This window comes from Perissodus microlepis, chromosome 17 (assembly GCF_051167445.1).
Source record: "Perissodus microlepis isolate ML-2025 ecotype Zambia chromosome 17, ASM5116744v1, whole genome shotgun sequence".
In the NCBI taxonomy this organism is placed as follows: Eukaryota; Metazoa; Chordata; class Actinopteri; order Cichliformes; family Cichlidae; genus Perissodus; species Perissodus microlepis.
The window spans coordinates 1,024,872-1,046,927 of NC_140477.1; the positions used below are offsets into that span (position 1 = coordinate 1,024,872).

The 22,056-nt window shown below is 43.0% G+C and overlaps 1 protein-coding gene across 2 annotated transcripts in view; it reads right to left on the minus strand.

Moving 5' to 3' along the window:
* rabgap1l (RAB GTPase activating protein 1-like) overlaps positions 1-22,056 on the minus strand; it is a 94,668-nt gene that overhangs the window by 65,070 nt on the left and 7,542 nt on the right. For both annotated transcript variants that reach the window (XM_084910489.1, XM_084910488.1), the window contains exons 4-13: positions 20,532-20,736; positions 19,978-20,152; positions 18,938-19,095; positions 18,424-18,534; positions 17,826-17,892; positions 17,638-17,740; positions 16,107-16,273; positions 12,426-12,555; positions 6,526-6,619; positions 5,137-5,287 (exon numbers count right to left, since the gene is read on the minus strand). In XM_084910489.1, the coding sequence (XP_084766615.1) occupies positions 5,137-5,287; positions 6,526-6,619; positions 12,426-12,555; positions 16,107-16,273; positions 17,638-17,740; positions 17,826-17,892; positions 18,424-18,534; positions 18,938-19,095; positions 19,978-20,152; positions 20,532-20,736 (1,361 nt within the window). The remainder of the gene's footprint in view (positions 1-5,136; positions 5,288-6,525; positions 6,620-12,425; positions 12,556-16,106; positions 16,274-17,637; positions 17,741-17,825; positions 17,893-18,423; positions 18,535-18,937; positions 19,096-19,977; positions 20,153-20,531; positions 20,737-22,056) is intronic.

Here is a 22,056-nt window from a genome sequence, read left to right on the forward strand (position 1 = left end):
CCAGTATGATAAGAAACATCTTAATTATTGGAAAATGCATCTTCTGCATTATCCAAACAGACTCCAGGTTCTTGTTTCTTTTCTTTATTTACCAACAGCTTAGCACACTTATCTCTGCCCCTTAGTTATAGTTGCCAAGTATTTCAGCCAGTTGGGAGCATCCTGAAAGGGATCAAGTGACAGTAAATTGGCTAATCTAAAGAGTGGATGGAAAGAAACTGGCCAGCACCATGCATACACAACTGAAACTTTGTTAATATTACTGAGAAACCATTAAAGCCATTGAGGAGTGGTCATTTTGACAGGAAAGTGTTACACTGCACACAACTAGAAAACAACTTTAATTACTCTGGAAAACAAACTGACACATTAACGTCTGAATGGAGCGACCATGGCATGGACTGAAATAAGCCAGCGAGCGAGCACGGTTACTGTGAAGCATATGAGCCAGCTCAATGTGATTTTCTGAAGACTGTTATATTAAAAAATAATAATAATAATAATAATAATCTACAATAGGCCAAAGCCACACAGAGTGAAAGAACAAACAAATGCATCACCTGAATAAAACGGGGATGCAGCTTCAAGAAACACTGCTATTGAGATATAATGGTAAATGTGTATGATCTTATAATAATAGGAGCTCCTGCGATTTCATTTCTTCAGTATTGCAGCAGCTTATGACAGGACATAAAAGCTGAAGAAAGGCTTGTGCAGACGATGACGTTAAACAGATTATAGCTCAGGGATCAAAACAGAAGGTAAGAGTTTCTCATTGTAAATATTTCTGTTTATATTAGTCAGTAATTATAATCTATAAACTACGACATCATTCATGATTATTAAATCAATTTTAGTATTTGACTTTAATAGCAGCGTAATGTCTAAACCCTCATTTTTAAGGTGACATCAAGTCCTACGTACATTACTGAACTAATAATCTTTGAGAGCAACACGCACATCTATCAAAAAGTGCACAATTAACTTTGACTTGAGGTTGCAAAGACAGGCAGTGGGAAATAACATCATACTGAATACACTATTTATTTGGTAACGCTATGTTGTTAGCCGTTACTCTAGAAAAGTGTTACAATTTGACTAAATATAGAAGTCGGTATGATCGAGTCAAAATGAGACTAGAGTCTACTGAAACAGGTCAAACTAAAAAAACAAAAATAGATCAGGTGAAGTTCAGGTAGACAGTTGTGCTGTCACTGTGGAAGGAGCCAGTCAATGGAGATCTCTCATCACAGCGCTCTTTACCTTTGGAGGTGGACACTGATGAAAAACACGACCAGAAGGCCACCGTTAATAATTCATTCTGCTCCAAAACAAAGCCAGCGGGGCCACTTGGAAACAAAGGCGGAGGCTGATTCACCTTTCACTGCTTCCCAGCATCCCTCCCTCCTCCATGCCTGGGCTCCTGCTGATTTCAGTCTAAACAGCAATGTACCAGCATAAGCAGGGAGTTTAGATCTACATTAAAAGGTGTTCGGCCTGGTGGTTTATCCAGAGCACGGTAAAGAAAGTGGCAGGCTGTTCGCCGTTACATTCAACACACCAATTAATCACTTCACCTCCTACAACAAAAATAAAGTAGCAACAACTACTTTGTTCTCCCTCTTACAAACAGAACCCTGCAAATGGTATTTTTAAACACGACGTCCCTTGTTGAGTCTCGAAGTTCAAGGATATGAAATAAGATTTTGTTGATTATGCTAAATGATTCCATCCCAGAGCAGCTTTAAGTTTTATCTCATTTAATCTGCAGATAAACAACATTACTGCTGTATCCTGACAAATCACATTTAAGATTAATCTAACACCCAGATGAAAATGCTGTTCATTGCAGGTCGTTCAGATTTATTGAGGTGATACGAGCTGCTGCGACTCTGCGGTGGAGGCAAAGACACGGAGCACTGAGGGTTGGACAAAGAAGTGACCAGAGATGAGGTTGGCTAAATCTCCTTAATGCGGGCGTCATATCAGTGTCAGCACAGACGGCCGATGCAATTATCACTGTACACCAGCAAAACTCCAAAATCATTTTATTCACTTTGGCATGGCAACTTAATTCCACTCAATACTAAAAATTCTGCATCTAATCAGACGTGTCCAAACGGCACCACATTAACATTACATTACACCATTTCAGCTGCATACGTGGCACACGCACACGCACACACACACACACACACACACAGCAGAGGGCCCTTAGTAAACATCAAATCTGTCGTCGAGTCAGTTTTTAGCGAACCTTCAGTAACTACAGAAATGATACCGATGTTTCTGACGCTGTGGATCAGAGGCAGCACATCCTCGACGGTTTTCCTACTGTGGAAACTGCATTAGGGACAGGCACACAGACCCGAGGAGGGAGAGTGCTGTGAATAGACCTATATTGTAGGAAGCGGTGTTGCTTGGCTGTACTGCAGACGTGCAGTGCAGCTGTTCCCCACAGATACTATAAAGGAGGACGGGACAGCGAGGCGAGTGTGTACGAATGTGTGCGAGAGGCTTTGATTGGCTGACGCCACCACAGGGATTTGTCTTTCAGGCAGTGATGGGAAACTTATCGTCAGTATGAAAATGTCAACATATATAAAAGAGAAAAGCTTTCACTAATACTGAAATACTGTATGTGCGCACAAACTGGAAAACTAAGGATCACATGACAACAAAATGAATGTATGTTAATGAAATAAGACGTGGATTTCTCTTCAAACCGTGCAGCGGTCGCCACAGTGACTATGTGAAATCCATAAACAACTACTGCAGGTTTCAAAGGCAGAACACCAACTCATTAGGCGAAGGAAGACTGAGACAAAGGCTGAAGGAGACACAGAATTGTCATGGAGATAACTTCAAGCAAAGAAAAGTCTGTTGACCCTCACAGTTACCATGGCAGCCTCTCTTATGTACATTGTGCTCTGTGTATCTTTATGAGAGTTATTAGGCGTGGGTGTAGTATTATTCCAGACTGGCTGCATGGCTGATGCTACCTTTGATTACACACAGACTTTATATGTCATCACTAAGCTGGCTGCTCACCGAAATGGGAAGCACCTTAGAAGTCCTGGGAGGAAACCAGGTGAGATCAGGGAAATGAAAGACACACAGAAAAAGCTCATCTTCACAGTCGAGGTTATACACGCTGCAAGTCTTCAGCTGTCCACCCTCTTTTGTTTTTTTTAAGGAAAATGGGTGCAAGTTGCAAGAATTTGTTGAAATGTTCAGGTGGCCGATGTTGTCATTAGATGCTATATAAATAAAACTGAAGTGAAATAATTATAATTGAATTACAAGTCAGTAACAAAGTTACAGAGTGGAACAAACTGCTTTTGCAAAGCCAGCTTGATTGAGTTCGGTGCCTTTCTATGAATGAATAATTCACAGGTCAGTGTTTAGCAGCTTTGAAATGTCCTGCGATGGTCAAGCTGAGGTCCTGCCTGCTGTGCACAAAGTTTCCCTCCATGCTTCCATTACAGCTTTCAAAGCTAAGACGCGATCCCGGCGTCTGTTTTTGGGATGGCAGGACTGGAAATAGCTGGCTGAGCTTTTTTAAGCTGTGGGTTCAAGCGTGGCGGCACACCTTGGGCTTGTTCGGCTCTGGGGACATGAAAAGGTTGTTCAAATGTCACCAGCAACCCCCCGTTCCCGACCTCAAACACAGCGCTGCGCCAGCCCAGAAAGTTATTTGTGAATGTCTCAGATGCCCCGAGGCCACAGTGTGCATTTGCGACTGTGTGTGATGACTGTAAATGAGAGCAGTGCAACACTTAAGTGTATTGCAAGTATCGCGCTATTATACGAGCACGCCACGGGTCACATGCTGCTAAAGTGGTTTCGAAATAGATTTTTCAAGAGGTCCATAATACGGCTCCTGGTGATACACGGAGCTGAGCATTAAAGGTCCAGAAAGGTATAAACGAGCTCCACATCACCTTCATGTTGCTGGTCTTTGCCTCTCTTCCCTCCCCGCTCCATCTTCCCTCAGTTCCATTCATTTGGTGCAGCTATTAATAGCCCGACCAACCGCCTATCAATACCATCACTACTCCAGCAAGACAGAAGATGTGGGCGTGCCCAAGCCAGCGCAATGAGCTGAACAACAGAAGCTTAGTCTTATGTAACAGGAGCATAGGAGAGAGAGAGGGGCACAGGGAACAAAATCTAAGAAGAGCAAGAAGACGGTTCCTACAGAAGACGAAAAAGAAAGACGAGGGATAAAGATAACAGGAAAAGAAGGACCAGAAATATCCACACAGCAGTGAAAGTCGCTATGCTGGCATTTGCACGCGTTCCCTTTCTCCCTTCAGTCACTAAAACCTAATATTTGTGGGTTCACACTCTTTGCTGGCTCAATTTTCCACGCTTCATGCCGACACCCCTATTGCTTTCTCTCTGTTAGTGCTTATTGATTGAGGCAGGTGCTTTCACTGGCCTCTGTGCTGCAAAGAGAAAAAACTATTTTATTACCAATGAAATTGAAGATCTCCATCCTTCTGCCGCCGCGTTTAGGTACAGTTGGGCGCTCGACTTACTCGTTTATAAGAAGTTAAGAAAGATCAGATGAAACTATAACAGAAGTATCTAACAAGCAATAGTTAAATACTAAAGGTCCAAAAATTCACTTTGAATTCCTGCAAGCTCCGTGGGAGGCCAAAGGGCAGCACGAGCCGTCACAGTCCCGAGACAGCGCCGCGTGCGTTTAAATGTCACCGCCAAATTACAGCCTTCTCTGATTTGACACACAGTTCAGAGGAACAGCTGTAACAAAAGCGTTGGTGTACGCAGTACAGAAACATTTCCTCATTCACTCTCATCACAGTGACGAGATCTCGTAACAATTCACACCCGTCGTCTGGTTTTCACTTAAGCACGGCAAAAATGGCGGCTACAGCTAAAAGCGTGGAAGTACAACATCGACACAAAGAAAACACTGTCACGGTTCATATTCACAGGAGGAACGTGCTGACATCAGATCTTAGGGTCAAATATAATGAAAACCGTGGATCTGTTGCTGCCTCGCCGGCCCTCAGGTGAGGATGTGGTAGAAAAGTCTTATGTCAGTGTTTCTTTTAGAAATGCACTCTTATTAGCAGCTGTCCATCCCTGCTGTGTGCGCGCGTTTACCTTGGTGATGAGGATGCGGTAGTGCTCAAGCAGGTCATGGTTGTCGTGGCAACCAGCCAGCAGCTGCCAGACTTCAGCTCTGAGTGGCTCAGGAATGCCGCTGCGGACCAATGAGGACAAACCTTTCGGGCGAGTGGACAGGTTCCCATGCCTGATGTACACACACACACACACACACACACACATTATTTTACAATGTCGATTCAGCCACTTGAACTTTGACTTTACGTGCAGCTCTTTAACAATCACATCTTTGCTGTGACAAGACAGGAGCTTTAATTTTGCACCTTTTGAAGTGTAAATCTTAATGATAAAGATACGACAACATGCGCTTCACCTGCTGTTATGCTACAATAACTCAGCTTCACATCAGTTTACTGATGTATTGCTTTATTACAGCAGCAGTGATCAAATGTCATGAAACTATTTCACTAACAGCAGAAAGTGCACCACTGATGTGCATCAGCAGTGCCACGCTCCCACGTAATAAAAAAATCCTCCTTTAGAAAAATACACTGTCATCTCTTTTTAATGATGCTTGAAATATTCTCATAACACATTCATTGAAGGCATATGAATGCACTTCCCCAACAAAATTCACTTCATGTCGACGCAGCTGAAAGAAAAACGGCACAAAGCGTCTCTTATTCACTTTCTAACGACTGCGCCTGAAGCCGAATTTATCAGCAGCAGTTACTGTAACAAACGCTTTTTGTTGCAACACATTAATTTAAAAAGTAACAAATAAAAACTTTTTTTTTGTTTTTTTAAACTGGCCGTTCTATTAGGCGCCGTGCTTTAGCTCGCTCCATCTGCAGTGGGGACAAAGACGAGGGTCATTCATTAAAATGTCTCAGCTGTAGTTCGAGTAGGTAATCCATAAAAACTGGGATCATAAAACAGTCAAGGTGCTGTAGTGGAAATCACACCGTGTATGAGGCAAAGTGGAGCCGACTTTTCTGATTTTAAGGAGGTGCGAACGATTCTAAATGTTCTGCACTTTCTTTAATATCTGACCAAACAACTGAAAGCTACAGTCAGTCCAGCTGGAAACACTTGGCTGTACGAATCAAGCTTAACGTTTTAAAATCAATAAAAACTGGGATTTAACATGAGCCTAAACTGCCAATTTCCTTTAGTTTTACCCATTTTTCAATCATCGAGAGTTTTCTTTAACCTGCATCACAATCTTAGCAGGAGTCAAGCTACAGATGAAGTTTCATTGCTATGGAAGGAGCCCTCAGCTAAAGCAGACTGCCACCCAGCTACTGTCATGCTGGGTCAGTTGAATTGTGGATACTGTGATCTCTATGGTGCATTTCTTCCACTGCTTAGTGCCACTTCACATATTTTGTCATTCGGTCTCAGTGTGTTCACGTTTTGCCTCACCATCTATTGAGGATTCCTCCCCAGGACTCGAGGATTTTCTCAGGACAGTCTTTGGAAACGTCGCCGGTTCCACTGGAAATTTCACTGTCGCTATCTGCAAGACAGAACAGGACGCCGGTGATGTAGAGGTTCACGATCCATCGCAATCCACGGGTCACGTTAACGTGTAACATACAGAAAGAAAGTAATGAGAGTTGCAATCAACTGAGAAGTCGAGGAGGATGGCAAACAGTCGTACCCAGGACGCGTTCATCTCACTTCACTACAGTCGCACAGATGAGCTAGTAAAGCAATATTAATGTGTGTTAGGAGCATGTATACCGTTGTATACCTGAGCATGCAGTTACAGAGACAAACATCTTGACCTTTAACTCCAGGTAAAGCTGAAGGTGTCGTCCTTTCAGTCACTCAACACTTAACACAAAGGGAGCAGGACAGTTTGCATTTGAGCATTTTGCCACCTACCAGGAGAGCTGTGACCGTTTCTGTGACTGCTGTGCAAGAGCCAGGCAGATAAGATATTCTCTCCGATATCTGCACCCAACTAATAAATCCATATTAAGCTACTCTGCACATTCTCAAACCTGTTAATATTGATCTCACAGTCTAAATGGAGGAAGGAGTGCCTGTGCAGCGCCTACACCTTCCATTATTGCCGTTCTTCTGCCTGATGGTTCGTGAGGCAGACAAGAGGCAATCAGCACGGCGAACCACTTGTGTTTAGATGCAGAAGCACTAATTGACTGTCTGGCCTGCTCTGCTGCTGGAGAGATGAACTGATCCCCACACAGAAAGCACCCACGAGAGCAAACGCACAGATCCACACTGCATGTTGTGATACGGACGTGCCGTCAGTGACTATGCTGCACAGAAACTGGTGCTGACAGATGCACGCACTAGAGGGCGCCTTACTTCATTATGGACCTTCGTGATTATTCATACAGTTTTATATTGTTTAAAGGTGAACTAGAAACACAAAACGAGAGGACAAAACTAAAAACCGCAGAAGAAAAATGGTGTTTCCTTACCTAGAAAATAATTTTTTAAAAAAGGTAAAATTAACGTTGAACCAAACAAAACCTAACATCAACTTAATGATGATGAGTCCCACTATGTGTCAAAAAATTAAGACCTGTCATAGTTTCTTTCATGATATCACAGAGATGAAAATAACAGGATGCTTTGGCAGGCCTGACGCCGGACAGGGTAAGTGTCGGGCTGACATTTTCTTCCAGAGCGTGCAGCCACTACACCGACTGCACCGCTGCTCCTATATGTCCTCAAAGCCTTTAGCAGAAGCTTTTCAGGTCTTTATAAATGCTTGATGAGTCCTTTCAAATGGCTCAGACGCAGCACAAAGCAGCTACCTCTGTCCTCAGATTTTCCAAGGCCAGGAAGCGCAAATGCGTTCCAACTGCCGGCGCACTCGCTGATAAAAAAAACCCTGAAGACGAAGGCCATTACCTTTTAATCTGCAGAAGGGGCTGCACACTGACTGTGGGATTCATGTCATGTTGAAAGCACTAATGGATTGGTTTGTCTATGTTAAAGCAAGCAGAAATTTCCAGTTAACAGCATGAAGACGTTTTAAATTCCATCTTTTACTCTAATGAACTACAAATCTAACATGACAGCAGTGCAGTGAACAAATCAAGCCTCGTCTGATTACCGTGTTATATTCTGTAACAAATAAGTGATAAACCAAAGGAACATGTATAAAAATGGGAAGTGATTGTATGATAAAAACACACACGGATGCACAGACAAAGTATGATGTGAAAGAAAAGCACATCAGCTTTGGGGCCATTGTCCACATTGTAGCGAGGGCTGTGGGGGTGTCCACGTGAACGGGGCGTGTTGGCACACAGCAGTGGCATCTACACCCCGACTGTATTCATTTCTGCACACAATGGAGCCGACCTCCACCTCCACGGCCCCGAGCGCCTCCAATTTTCAGCTCTGGGGGAGAAGCGGGGCGTTTTAAAAAAGGCCCTTTCAAAGGCTCTCACAGCACTAGATGCCTGCGTGGCTTCAACGAGTCGGCAGACAGACACAGGAAATACAATTTTTGTCTTCTGTTCAAGGAGGGGAGAGAAAAAGTAGAGAAGCGTTTACATCAGCAGCAGAGAGGACGGAGACGAGATCAAGTCTCCAATGAGCCCATGTTTTATGGCAGCTCTGAAGTGTTTAGAAGTTGATTTAATTTAGAAACTTAGATTTTACTTCAGTGGGAGAGTAAATCACATAAAACTGTATTACATTAAAACGTTTTTGGTTTGCTGTGTAGATGGAACCTACTGACATGTAAACTCGAGAGATTAGTGGGAGTGTAAGGAGCCACAGTGAGACCAGATCCACGATCTGCATCTACAGTAGAGTGCTCTTTTCAAAGCAATGCAGAGCCATGAGTTACCGTTGCTGCTGAGCATCTGCTACATTACTAAAAGGAGCACGATGAAGATGCCGGCCGTTCTCACCCGGGTGAACAGTGTCGTACAACAAAGCGACATCATATTCGCTGCTTTGGTGCAATTTCAGCCAGTTACGCGTCTCTTGGTTTCTGTAACCTGGTGCATTGTGCCACTGTTGCTGGGTCAAAGGTCGGCTGAGTGACTGCGACCTGGTGATTTATTTAGTGATTTAGTGAAATCGGTCACAAAGAGGGTGCACCGAAAACCTCCAGTGAAAGCTCCCACCTTCAAGCGGCCTGCATGAAAAAGGCCGACTTGTCTGCAAACATCCTCAACATACGCTGAGCTACAGTGAAACTTCAACACTGCAATCAGACTTTGAAGGCCCCGTTTCCTGTTTGCAGCACTGCAGTTAAAATCAAAAGGATTTAACTGAGCAGCTGTTGTTTAAACATGTGTGTAAATATAGGCTGAGAATTAAGTTAGGTCAGCAACACATTTAACCTATTATGACTATTTAACTCTTTAAGACCTACCATAGAACGAAGTCCGCCAGAGCTTACTTTATATTTTTACATGCTGTAGTGCCATTTTTGGGAGCATTTCAAGTTGCTATACATCAATACAACTGTTATAGCCCATATTTTAATAATATGTATGCATTAAGTCCATAGTAACTACATTAATTGCAAAAAAGTGCAATAAACTACAAAAAAAAAAAAAAATTGAAAATCGTTTTTGTTTTTTTTACATATATTTCTACTTGGAGAAATTTAAGAGGCTTATCCCTCAAAACTTTAAATACAAACAAGTTGCAAAAAATAGTTTACAACAACAGGAAATTTATTTTGAGTGTCTTCATAGTTTTATTTTTGAGATACACCAATTTTTATATACTGCAGGAAAAACGAAAAACAATCCTATGATGCAAATTTGCAAAGAAAACAGCAGGTGCATCAAAATAAACTATTTCCAGCAGTGCAATTCGAGTTCTAAGCATCCCAGCAACTATTCAGAAAAGCATAAAGTCAAACATGACTTATAAAAACACCAGTATATGCTCTTAAGGCCTACAAGTAAAAAACTACATTTTCCGCGAAAATGACGTCACTTCCGGTTTCGGGCAGGAACTGGTGGACATGCGATCGTTCGCGGTGACATCTGTTTCAATGTGGGAAGTGTTATGAACAGCTGATCAATTCGGCAAAGCGTGTTTCTGGAATATTATGTTTTTGTTCCTGCAAGGGCTTTTTATGCAATTTTTGCAAAGCTTTATGTGGAAGGAAACCGTGACCTAGGACAAGCTGATGGCATAAAATGTAAGTACAACTCCTCCGGTTTCATATGCAAAAAAAATTATTGCGCTAGCTTACGTGGTTGCAGAGCTACCGGGATTTAAAAATAGCTACGCAAAAAAGAGCGTGCCGCGCCGACCGGCTTCAAAGGGTTAAAGCAGGGCAAATGTTATATGTTTGTTCTGTATAGATATGTATACAGCCATCTCTCTATATCTATTTTTTTTTCCATTTCTTAATATTCTTGTTATTTTTTAACAAACTGTTACAGTTACAGTCACATCATTTTAAACAAATTTCCCACGTGTGGGACTAATAAAGGTTATCTTATCTTATCATATCAACTTTTATGAATACTCTGACAACTAAAATTTCATGTAGTAATTCATTGACATGATCTTTATTTGAATAAATTGTGGCTGCAAAGTAGTAAGAGTTCTTCAGAAACTACATCAGAATGTGTGGACGGGGGATATTTGTACATGCGAGCTCGTGTCATTTTCCAAATCAGCACCAACATGAAGTGTGTGGTCTAAATTGGAGCCAGGCCTAATCTGCGACACTTGCACCAACAGCGCTCAGGTGGAAATGCGAGTCCTGTTTATATTAGTGAACTGAAACTGGGTCATGTTTGAGGACCACTGGGTCTAACAGCCAGTGTTGGTGTCATTAATGTTTCTGCTGTTTCGCCTCCATTTCTCTGGCAGCGCTGCAGTTACTGATGGTGGAAAAGTCAGTGTGCTCTGGCGTATCGTCTAAAGCAGTCATGTTTAGACGCAACAAAGATTCAACAGTGTAATCAACACGCAGGACAGCAGCCACTGGATTCAGACAGTTTGCATCTGCAGCATCTTGTCATTATTCTGGAGTTGGCGTAGAATGTGACCTCCAAAGCACACATGCCGCTCAGTCACACTGTCATAGAGAGGACGCGTGGCAGTGCGGCGGACTTCTTCATTGGTGACATGGTCCCGGTAAGAGGCGCGCAGGATCTGCTGGGGATCTTTTGGCGATTTTGGCTGATGGTTTCCGCGTCTCACAAGCGTAGATCGCGGTAGGTATAACGAGCAGACGAATATTCTTCCCCAGATCGATGTTTGGGGTCAACCAGATGAGCCGAAGCCGCTGGAAGACCGCACCCGCTTTCACGATCTGACACACGATGTCATGATCAGCATCTACGTCGCTTGAAAGGTTGCGGCCGAGGTGGGTGAACTGGTTCACCTCCTCCACTGATCCTCATGACCCCGCTTGTTCCCGCTGATCTCCAAGCCCACTTTGGCCGCCTCTTGCCCCAAGCTTGATGTCCTGGTCTTCATGTTCTTCCAGATGTGAGCCAACAGAGCTGATCATCTGCACAGGCAGGGTCCTTCAGACGGATGCCAAGGTATCCCAAAGCCATCTTGGTCCATTGCAGTCCAATGGCCAGAAGGAAGAGGAAGGGAGAAACAATGCATCTTTGCCTCACACTGGTCTCAATGTAACGAGTATATAAAATGCGTTACATCACAAGAATCACGTGGCTTGCCGCGCACATCCCCACAGGACCCGTATCAACACTTTCAAACACACACACAGCTCCGTTGGAAGACCGTGGTTCAGGGGGTTGGGAAGCTCATCTTGTAACCGGAAGCTTGCAGGTTCGATCCCCAGCTCTGTCCGTCTCGGTCGTTGTGTCCTTGGGCAAGACCGTCACCTACCCGTCTACTGGTGTTGGCCAGAGGGGCCGATGGCGCGATATGGCAGCCTGGCTTCTGTCAGTCTGCCCCAGGCTGTGGCTGCAACTGTAGCTGCCTCCACCAGTGTGTGGATGTGAGAGTGAATGAACAGTGGAATTGTAAAGCGCTTTGAGGGCCCCGAAAAGTGTAAATCACTAAATAAATCATTATTATACAGCAATATGTCCATGCATCTTTGCAAATGATTATAAAACATTAAACTCTAGTGTTTGAATAGACTAAGAACAAGGCTCAGAAACACGTCGAGTGTGTGGCTGGTAAAAGTCAGTTTGGACTTGCACATCGTTACGTGCAGCTACACCAACATGTCGAAGGACAACAAATAGCACATTTTTAATAAGGATTAAAGCACACCGTCATTGACAGAAGGAGAAATAAAGACGTCTCACACTGCATTTGAATGGCCCAACGAATATTTAAAGCCAAAAGAGCGAGAAAGAGAGACACCTCAGTACCTTCATCTGCCTCCTCTTCCTCAGTGGGTGATGCTAGGCGTCCTTTTTCTTCATTGCTTCTTTCCATCTCCCTCTGGAGACTCACCACCTCGTACATAGCGTCGCTCTGACCCCCCCTCTCTGGTGCCTGCTGGGTAAACACGCAGACAAATAATGTCAGGTTGTGTAAGGGGGGGGGGGTTCCTGTAGTAAAATGTGTGCTACACTGTAGAATTAATGTGTAAGTGTTTTCAAGCCATGCTTTGAAATTACGTCAATTTTAATGACACATGTTCATTTATGTTAAATCTAGAGTGTAATCATTACTAAAATACAACATTAACGACACCTGGAAAAAAGAAAAGCGTCATAACAGAGTGAAGAAATGCAGAGAGAACAAAGACGTCGTCAGCTCGACCTTCGGTGTCACAAGCAGCTGATGTTGATTTCTGGGCCGTTCATTCACTCGAGCGCCGCTGCCGCGCTCCACCACCTGGTAGAACGGATCAATGAGCTGTATTGATCGGCCCACTTGCACGGCGTCTAATGACCAACTCACAGCACAAATTGGCAGAGAATATAAAGCCTGGCCTATTTTTAGAGAAAACTCGAGGAAACATAATTTGCTTTGCTTTGGCCTCTGCCAGTGAATAGTTAACCCCACAGGATAAATTATTAACAGTGATAAAATTTGAACTGAAATTTGGGCCAAAGAAGCCACACTGCACAAACACAGCACCAACAGGAAGAGATTAAAGGAAAATAATGAAAGAGGGGATTAAGCCAGACTGTTGATATATAAAGGAAGAACATCTCGATGCCAAATGTTACTGTTTGCTGAATGTTAGGATGTGAGGAAAGCACCAGTCCCGTGCAAATGTAGCAAACATAGCAAAGAGTCTTTGCTACATTTACCATCTACGAGCTTTGATCGTCTCTCTGTTCACAGTCCCAACACTTTCTGAATGCTACCTAAAGCCTTTACGTGCTCACTTTATTATTTCCATGCGAGCGCGAGTGTGAGTGCCCCCACTCCACAGTTCCATCAATGAAGGAGCAAAAAATGTCCGGGACATTAAAGATCATGTTTCATTCATATTTTCAGCAAGATCATTTTAATTTCATGTTTTACAGTTTTTAAATAAATGAACAAAGTTTGAGGACACTGCTATGGAAGCCCGTTTACGCCACTAAAATAAATAAATAAAAATAAATCGACTTTTTAACTCAAAATTCCGAGTTAGCTCTGCCAATCACTAATCTACGTGAATGAGGTCACTTTCTTGTTACCCGGAAGCATATGGCGCAGAATAACGCAGAGCACTGAAAACCGGATCGCAACAAACTGGCTCTTTCGAGAGCACGTTGGCTGATAGTAGCGCCATGTGATTCAGCTAATAACACAAGGATTTCATCATTTTTGAAGCCACGCTGAAAATACTCAGCAATCTGTGCATTCATGACTGGATGTAATACTGCTAGCTTAGCTGTAGCATTTGTAGCTGAGGGCTTCAGCTTCCGGGTAACAAGGAAATGACGTCAGTCACGTAGATTACTGATTGGCAGCGCTAACTCGAAATTTTGAGTTATGGATCCTTTTTTTTGTGGCGGAAACGGGCTTCCATACACTGCACAGTGAGTACTTTACTAGTGATTTTTTTACTACCCATCTTCCTGCCAAAGGGTTCTGGTTCTGAAGGACTATTTGGAGGTCCGGTTAGTGGATCGAGGCCTGTGGCAAAATCTTCAGTAAAGTCAATCATTGTAGATTTTTAATGTGTGTTAGGATCCTTATCTTGGTTTAGGAGCCATCCATTTAAAACAGATCTGATTTTTACTTCCAGGACTTTAACTGAATTTAGGAAGCGAAAGGTTTCCCCGAAAACTTCCAGTTCACCTTTACTTGGCCACAGGACCTGCACAATTACAATTACAAACTTTTGATGCTGATTTTTTATTTATTTTTTTTTTTAAAAAGATGTAGAGACAATAAATGTTTTTTACTGTTTGACTTCCACAGCAGTGGATCAAGGCACCAGCACCCCTCCATGTCTAAGTTTCACACAAATTCTGACCGAAACCTTTTTGCATTCTACTGTAACGTTTACATGCGCTCTCTGCTGGTCGTTTAAGTGCTGTAAATTGTTATTATTGCTTTTGGGGAGGAAAAGAAATTGTATAAATTTAAAAGTCTAGTATGGACTCATTCATGGAACTCAATCTTGAACTAATCTTGGATTCGTCCCAATCATCCAGCCTACAGCACGATGGGGTGCTGCCTGTTGTTTTAGTAAAGCACACAGGAACTCTTTGGTGTTTCAGATGCTCAATTTTCTTGGCAAAAACATGACAATAGGACTGCATATTTTATATGCATGTGTATCACCTCTGATTGCCATCTTGTGCAAAAACCTCCACACAATATTATCTTTTAATTAGCTCTTAACCACAGCACCAGTCCAACACTCTTCCATTTACTGAGGAGATAACTAGAGAGGCAATCAGGCAGACGAGTCAAACCGCTGCTGTTAATTACCCACGTGCACATAATGAGACAGTCTCTGCTTAGCTCCCACAATCCCAGGCTTCCCCACACTCCGCTGCTTCGCCAGCTCCCCACGGCCCACTAAAAGTGATCCCCTTTTTAACAAGGGAGCGGAAGCTTGCAGCTTAACTGCAGCAAACGCTCAGACGGGAGCGCCTTTGTGGGCGGGAGGTGAGGGGAGGTGCACTTTTTTTAAACAAAGAAATGTCATTGGGAATTCCAGAGGGCAAAAATGTCTGAAACATTCCCCAACACCTCACACAGGAAGCGTGCAGCTCATTTTTAATCAGCGATGGCACCAACAAACCATGGTTCTGTTACTTGGTTGCAATAAGATCAAATGAGATGAAACTTGGCTGTTAATTCAGCATTGAGAAGGTTGACAGTGTATCCAGACACGCGCTACATATCACAGTCTACTGTATAATTTTACAGCACGGAGAGATCCGACACTTAAACTCTGATGTTCGTTATAGTCTCGCAGTTATTAATAAGACAGGAAGACTACAAGTGGAGGAAAACTGGGAGCTGTTCAAGTGGAAAGAGTTAGCAGATGAAACATTTGTACCATTATAACACAGACCTTTAGCTTATTTGATCAGTGAAGGTGCATTTTCCCCTCAGTCTGACCACCTCCACTCCACTCACCCCCCGAGCTGCCATCCACTCAAACTGGGACATTATTTGAAATTCTAAATGCATAAAATAATGTAAATAATGTGTCTAATACAAAAGGATAATAATAAAATCTCATCTTGAATACAGTTCAGCTACCTAACCCAACTATTACATACTGCCCTTAAAGTATCCGATCAAACAAACCCACGTCTCATGTTACGGAGCGGCTGTAGCTCAGGAGGGAGAGCAGATCATCTACTGACTGGAAGGTTGGTGGTTTGATCCCTGGCTGCTCCAGTCTGCATGCCAGAGTAACCTTGGGCAACATACTGAAGTAATCAGATTATTAATGCTCAACAGAAAACACTAAAGTGTAAAAAAAAGTGCCTGTATGAAGTGTTTTGAGTGCTCGTGTAGAAAAGTGCCAGTCCGTTCACATTTTACAGTCGGTCTGTCAGATAAGCTTTGACGTCATCTACACGCTCTGTTATAAGGAAACAAGCACATGTAGGAGGTTTTGTAAGTTTCAGTAAAGATACCTGTCGGAGTCTGAGGTAGAAAGTCTCACTGAAGGTCTTGCGGCTGAAGTACCAGAAGCGCTCGTTTGGCGGATAGACCCTGACTACAGTTTCCAACAGGAAGCGAACTGGCTCCACCACTTCGGTCACCACCAGGTCCACCGCCACCGTCATAAAGACCTGTTTATCTGCAGGAAAAAGCAAGCATGATGAGACACTTTCTTTGTTACAGCTACAAAGTTACAGATGACATTTAAGGCGTGCGTACGATTGCCGGTCAGCTATAGTTCAGCTTTCAAAGCATTCAGCGCATCGGTGTGTTCTCGTTGTTTTTAAATGGTAAACCAGGCACATCACATCAGCTCCCCTTTCCCAGAAAACAGACAACAGCAACTTCAGAAACAGTCAAATCTCACTCAATGAATCCAGACATGCACATGTGCTGGGCTCTACTGTGAGGCAGAAAATCCACACATCCTGCAGGGAGGCCACACCCCCTGGTGGATAAGCACTCCAAGTTCCCAACATGTCTGCAAGTTCAACTGTTCAGTGAAAAGTTTACACTACTAACTAAACCCAAAGCTTAACCAACCACTTCTAAACAGATGCTTTGATTTATGCAACAACATCTTCATAACAAAAAGCTCCAAATGAACAAATCACTTAATGTTTCTGTTCTGGAGACAAAAGGACAACGAGGCAAGAGACGCAGCGTCACAGCAGGGAGGTTTTATTATTTGAATCGAGCCGTAAAGGAGCCAAGTGCATTTCTTAACTAGCAGCAAAAGAAAGTTGAGCTACGGTTGATTAAGTCTCCTGACTGCACAGATTGTTATTAAAAGAAGTCCATAAGCCTCACGTGCACCGAGACTTCCACACCGTTACAAAATGCACGATAATGAGACGTTTCAAATACGATTTGCCTCTAATCTGTCTTTTTAGAGGGTCGGCACAGGGCTCCACACGTCACTAAAAGTTAGCATAGAGCTAGATTGATGCTCAGCTGTACAGAGCTCATCTTCACTACCTCCATCAACATCAACTTGCATTAAAACCTGCAGGTTTCACTTGCAGGAAAAGTCAGAAAGCTGCTTTTAATTGGATTTCTTGTGAGCGTCCAAAGCTCAGTTACCTCTGATGCTCGACACAATTTGTTTATGCGTCCACATGTAAAACATGCCAAGCCGTAGGTCACACGTCCAGCTTCCACACAGCACAGAATGGATTAAGGCAATTATCACACCCACTCCAGTGCGAGCGCTTTCCCAAATGTGACCTTGAGCTTTTAGCAGTCGCACCGACAGTAATGTATGGAAATAAATCCTGTTGCATTTGTATTTTTATTTTATACACGTGTTTGTAAGGCTAGTAAACAGGTACTCGTGGGCTGTTATGCTGTTCGGGGTTTTCAGGGCAAGAATGCAAACGCAGCCCCTTTTTTGGCTTTGTAACATAAAGTATCTCGGATCAGTGTTGAAACTTTATCCTCTACAAACCAAAACAGGTCACATCAAGCTAGAAGGAGAAAAGAAAGAAACGGAGTAATAATAACCTTTAGGCGTGTCTTCGTTCAGTGGTTGGAAGGCCGCCATGTTGGGGTTCCAAGTTCCTGTGATAATGTAGGCCTTCCCGTCAGAGCTCTTCCCCATCGATTCCTGCGTACGGATTAACTGGTGGATTATTTTCTTGTAACAATCTTCTGGTTTCACGGTGAGCCGAGTTAGAGTTTGTGCTACTCACCATCTCTAGTAGATGCATGTCACTGTTGCAGACTTTCTGTCCTGGACTCAGCAGCATCCCAAAACACCTGGAGGGAAGACGCAGGAAGTTCAATCCACAAATCAATATCAGCTAACTGCACAGATACAGCCTGCATTCAGTCTGCAGAGTCTGCTGAGTCGGGACAGGCAAGAAACCGGGCGACGCAAACAGCTCAGTGAGTCAAACTGCACTTTTACACGGTATGAAATGCTAAAGCTTAGTAACTCAGTAAGATGGTGTTGGTGAACAATGACTAACAACCACCAGAACAAACTCCAACAACAAAGTTAGAACAGGAAACTCTACTTTCTATCATACACTGCATATTTGTGTAACTCCTGCCTGCTTTGACTAGAACAGCCCACAGCTCCCCGACTGCTGCTCGCTGTCCCCCGGAGGACCCAGACAAGCATACATGACCATTTAAGGACGTCTCCTCACACTGGAGCTTAACCAATAAGATTTCCATAAAGTCTGTAATGCTGTTACTTATCCTGAAGTGAGAGTGGACTGAAAGCTGAAGGCTAAGATTACATTTAAGGAGATCGGGGAATAAGTGCAGCGGGGTGCTGCTCACCTCTCGATGCCCAGCTCCTTGTTACACATCTGTTGGACTGAAACCACAACCTTCTTTTGGACGGACTGTCTCAGCTTGAAGTAGAACTTTTCTCTGTCCTTAGGCACGGGGCTGTAGGGAGCAAGAAGGATGAATTACTACACAAGTCCAGATGACTGCATATGCAATAATGCTCATGTTAGTGCCATCTGTGAACTTATTTTCCTGATCTTTTCTCTGGAGAAATTATAATCTGAGCGTGATTGACAAAACATTACAGGTCCTCTGTTCAGTTTCTTCCATGTGCCGGAGTCTTCACTTCATCCCATCTCAGAAACCAGATGACAGCATGAAAATGAAAATTGATCTCTACGTGTAATAAGATGATTTAAGATTATCAGCTTTATGCTCTTTGCAGGTGATAAAATACGTTAAATCTTTCCCAACATCTCTGTCGTCCTGACAGTCCTGTGATGAAGAGAGGAGAAATGCACGTATGAAATGCAGGTGTGTTTCTGCACGTGTGATCATGTACTTGTAGTTGCCTTTGCCATCATCCTCTTTGATCTCCAATGTAACAGTGAAGGTATAGAGATCACCGTCAGGTGGACTGGACAGCGTCGTGTCTCTGATGTCTGCTGGTCGTGAAGAACGCCGAAAGGCCGTAGAGAAGCTGTACAAGATACGACTGACCTGGATGGACAAGGACAAGAGGAGATGGTCAATGACGGAGGAAGCTTTGCAGGTAAAGATGATTAAAAAGACAGCATGAGTGATCACGTATGGATCAGCTACAGATATCAAATAAATAACTCTGTATTCACAAATGAAGAGCTGAGCAAGAAAAAAGACAACAGCGCCCTCAGCTGGTTGAATAGTGTCAGTACTTCCAATTCCGTGGTATGTTTACATAAAAATACAGCACATATACAAAACAAACAAACAAAATATTTGTAATAACATGATTTCCTGTTCCGAGCAACTCTCAACTTGCACGGCTGCAAAAGCCCTAAAAATGTGCTGAACTTCCAGTCGTCCAGTGAAGTTCTTGTTTTAGAGTCTGTGTGTAGGTAGAACATGCAAACCACCTCCAAGCTGCTCGTGAAACCCTCGTCTGCAGCTTCTGGACAACACAAAAGGTCCAACAACCCAACATTCACACTTCTCTTTAAAGAGTACAGCGCTCACTTTTCCATTTTGTTACATTATTATTATTATTATTATTATTATTATTATTATTATTATTATTATTATTATTATTATTATTATTATTATTATTATTATTATTATTAGGGTAAATCACTGCAACACGACAACCCACACATCTCACACCCGTTCTAAGACAGCCAGAGTTTGTAGCCCAAAAATATGGAATATTATGAAATGGTCAAAAACCTTGCAGGCAGGTGGAAGAGTGTGTCAGTGTCTGTTTGTCAGTAAAGGTACAATATTATGTTGGTGTCTGCTCAAAACAGTCATTTAATCAATTATTTCATCGGCTGCATCAACAGGAGGGTCTTTGTGGAGTAAAATACGTTTGATGCTGCAGTTTGTCACAAGAAGTACAAAACTCACAGCCTCCTTGATGTGGCAGGAGAAAACATGAATCTGGAAGTCCTCCGAGCTCCGGTAACTCTCGGTGAAGGAAAAACAGTCACTTTCCACCGAGCCCTCTTGACCTCGAGCACAGAACAGCACCTTGTAGATCGGGAAGGAGGCAATCTCTATGCCTGTAGCCTGGTCCACAACCCTGGAGAATCACAATTCATTCTCAGACTTTCAGTGTAAAAGCACATTAGACTTATAAATATATTCATCTGTAATGTACTTCATTTCTAGAAATACATTTATACCAAGTTCCATCGATTCCCCCCCAACTTCCAGCCCCTGAAAGCCCACAGCAATTACACACTGTTTGAAATTAATCATATTCTCCAAATTTAAAAAAAAAAAAAAAAAGTATATATATAGAGAAAAAGTGCTTTAAGCACATCTATTAAAACACTTCATGCTCCCTCTGATCTCTGTCAGGTCACTTCATCTGTGACTAAACAGGAGCATCCTCTAACGAGTTTCATCACTAGGTCTACGTTTCACTTCATCTCACTTATCTGTACAGTCTGGCTGACCTGACAGAGCCCTCAGGACCACAGGGGACATGCAGCGTGATGGGGATGGGGATGGCGCTTTCAGCTCGCAGGGTGGCCATGGCCCTCTGTGCCTCCGCCTCATTACGAGGGGCTTTGACCCAGGTGCAACCCAGGTAGGACAGCTTGTTGAACTGCACACTGTCCTCCTCCAGGACCGTTGGGCTTTGTGGTGGTGGACATGCTTCTGTGAACGGACATGAAGGTTTTTGGTGTTTATTTTTCTTTTGACCCGTGTCAGTATAACAGCTGTTTCACTAGCATGTAAAAATAGCAGAGAGGAAACCACAAAAACACTGAGAAGAAGTAAAGATGAAAAGAAGGTGAGGAAGAATGATACAGGAAGTTGTGGGGTGGGGGGGGGGTTCTTCTCTAAAAGGACTTAAACCGGAACTTTGAAACTCTGCAAACAGGAAGCAGAACAATGCAAGCTGCAGCTGGACTTCCACTGCTGAGTGGCTCTTATGCTACATCATGCAAACATTTCCTCTTCGCTCCCTCTGCAGCTGTGCAGCAACACTGCTTCAGAATCACTGGCAGCTTGGAAAATGAACGAAACAATAAGAACAAAGTATGGATTTATGGGACTGAATATTGTTTTGTACATGTAAGGTAGGTGTCAGTGAAGATGTTTAATGTGGTCCATCGGTTGGTCCCTGCATTCACTGGCTGCCAAAACATCAAGACATGCAAGGCAAGGCAAGTTTATTTGTACAGCACAATTCAACAACAAGGTGATTCAAAGTGCTTTACAGAGACATTAGAAACAAAAACAAATAAAAAGCATGATTTAAAATTGATTAAAACAAGCAGACAAACAAACTAACTAATTAACAAACAAACAAAACAGTATATAAAATCAAAACAGATAAAATCAGAACAGTAGATAAAATCGGTAGTTAAAATGTTAGTTTTGAAATTTAAGCTTAAAAGTGTGGATTTGGTGCTTTATTCAAATGCAGCTGAGAACAGGTGAGTCTTCAACCTGGATTTAAATAAACTGAGTGTTTCAGCTGATCTGAGGCTTTCTGGGAGTTTGTTCCAGATATAAGGAGCATAAAAGCTGAATGCAGCTTCTCCGTGTCTGGTTCTGACTCTGGGAACTGATAAAAGACCGGATCCAGATGACCTGAGGGATCTGGAAGGTTCATACTGGCTCAGGAGGTCACTGATGTATTTTGGTCCTAAACCATTCAGAGCTTTATAGACCAGCATCAGAACTTTAAAGTCTATCCTCTGACGGACAGGCAGCCAGTGTAAAGACCTCAGAGCTGGACTGATGTGGTCCACTTTTTTGGTCTTAGTGAGGACTCGAGCAGCAGAGTTCTGAATGAGCTGTAGTTGTCTGACTGATTTTTTAGGTAGACCTGTAAAGATGCTGTTACAGTAATCAAGCCTGCTAAAGATGAATGCATGGACTAGTTTTTCCAGGTCCTGTTGAGACATCAGATCTTTTATCCTTGAAATATTCTTGAGGTAATAGTAAGCTGATTTTGTTATTGTCTTA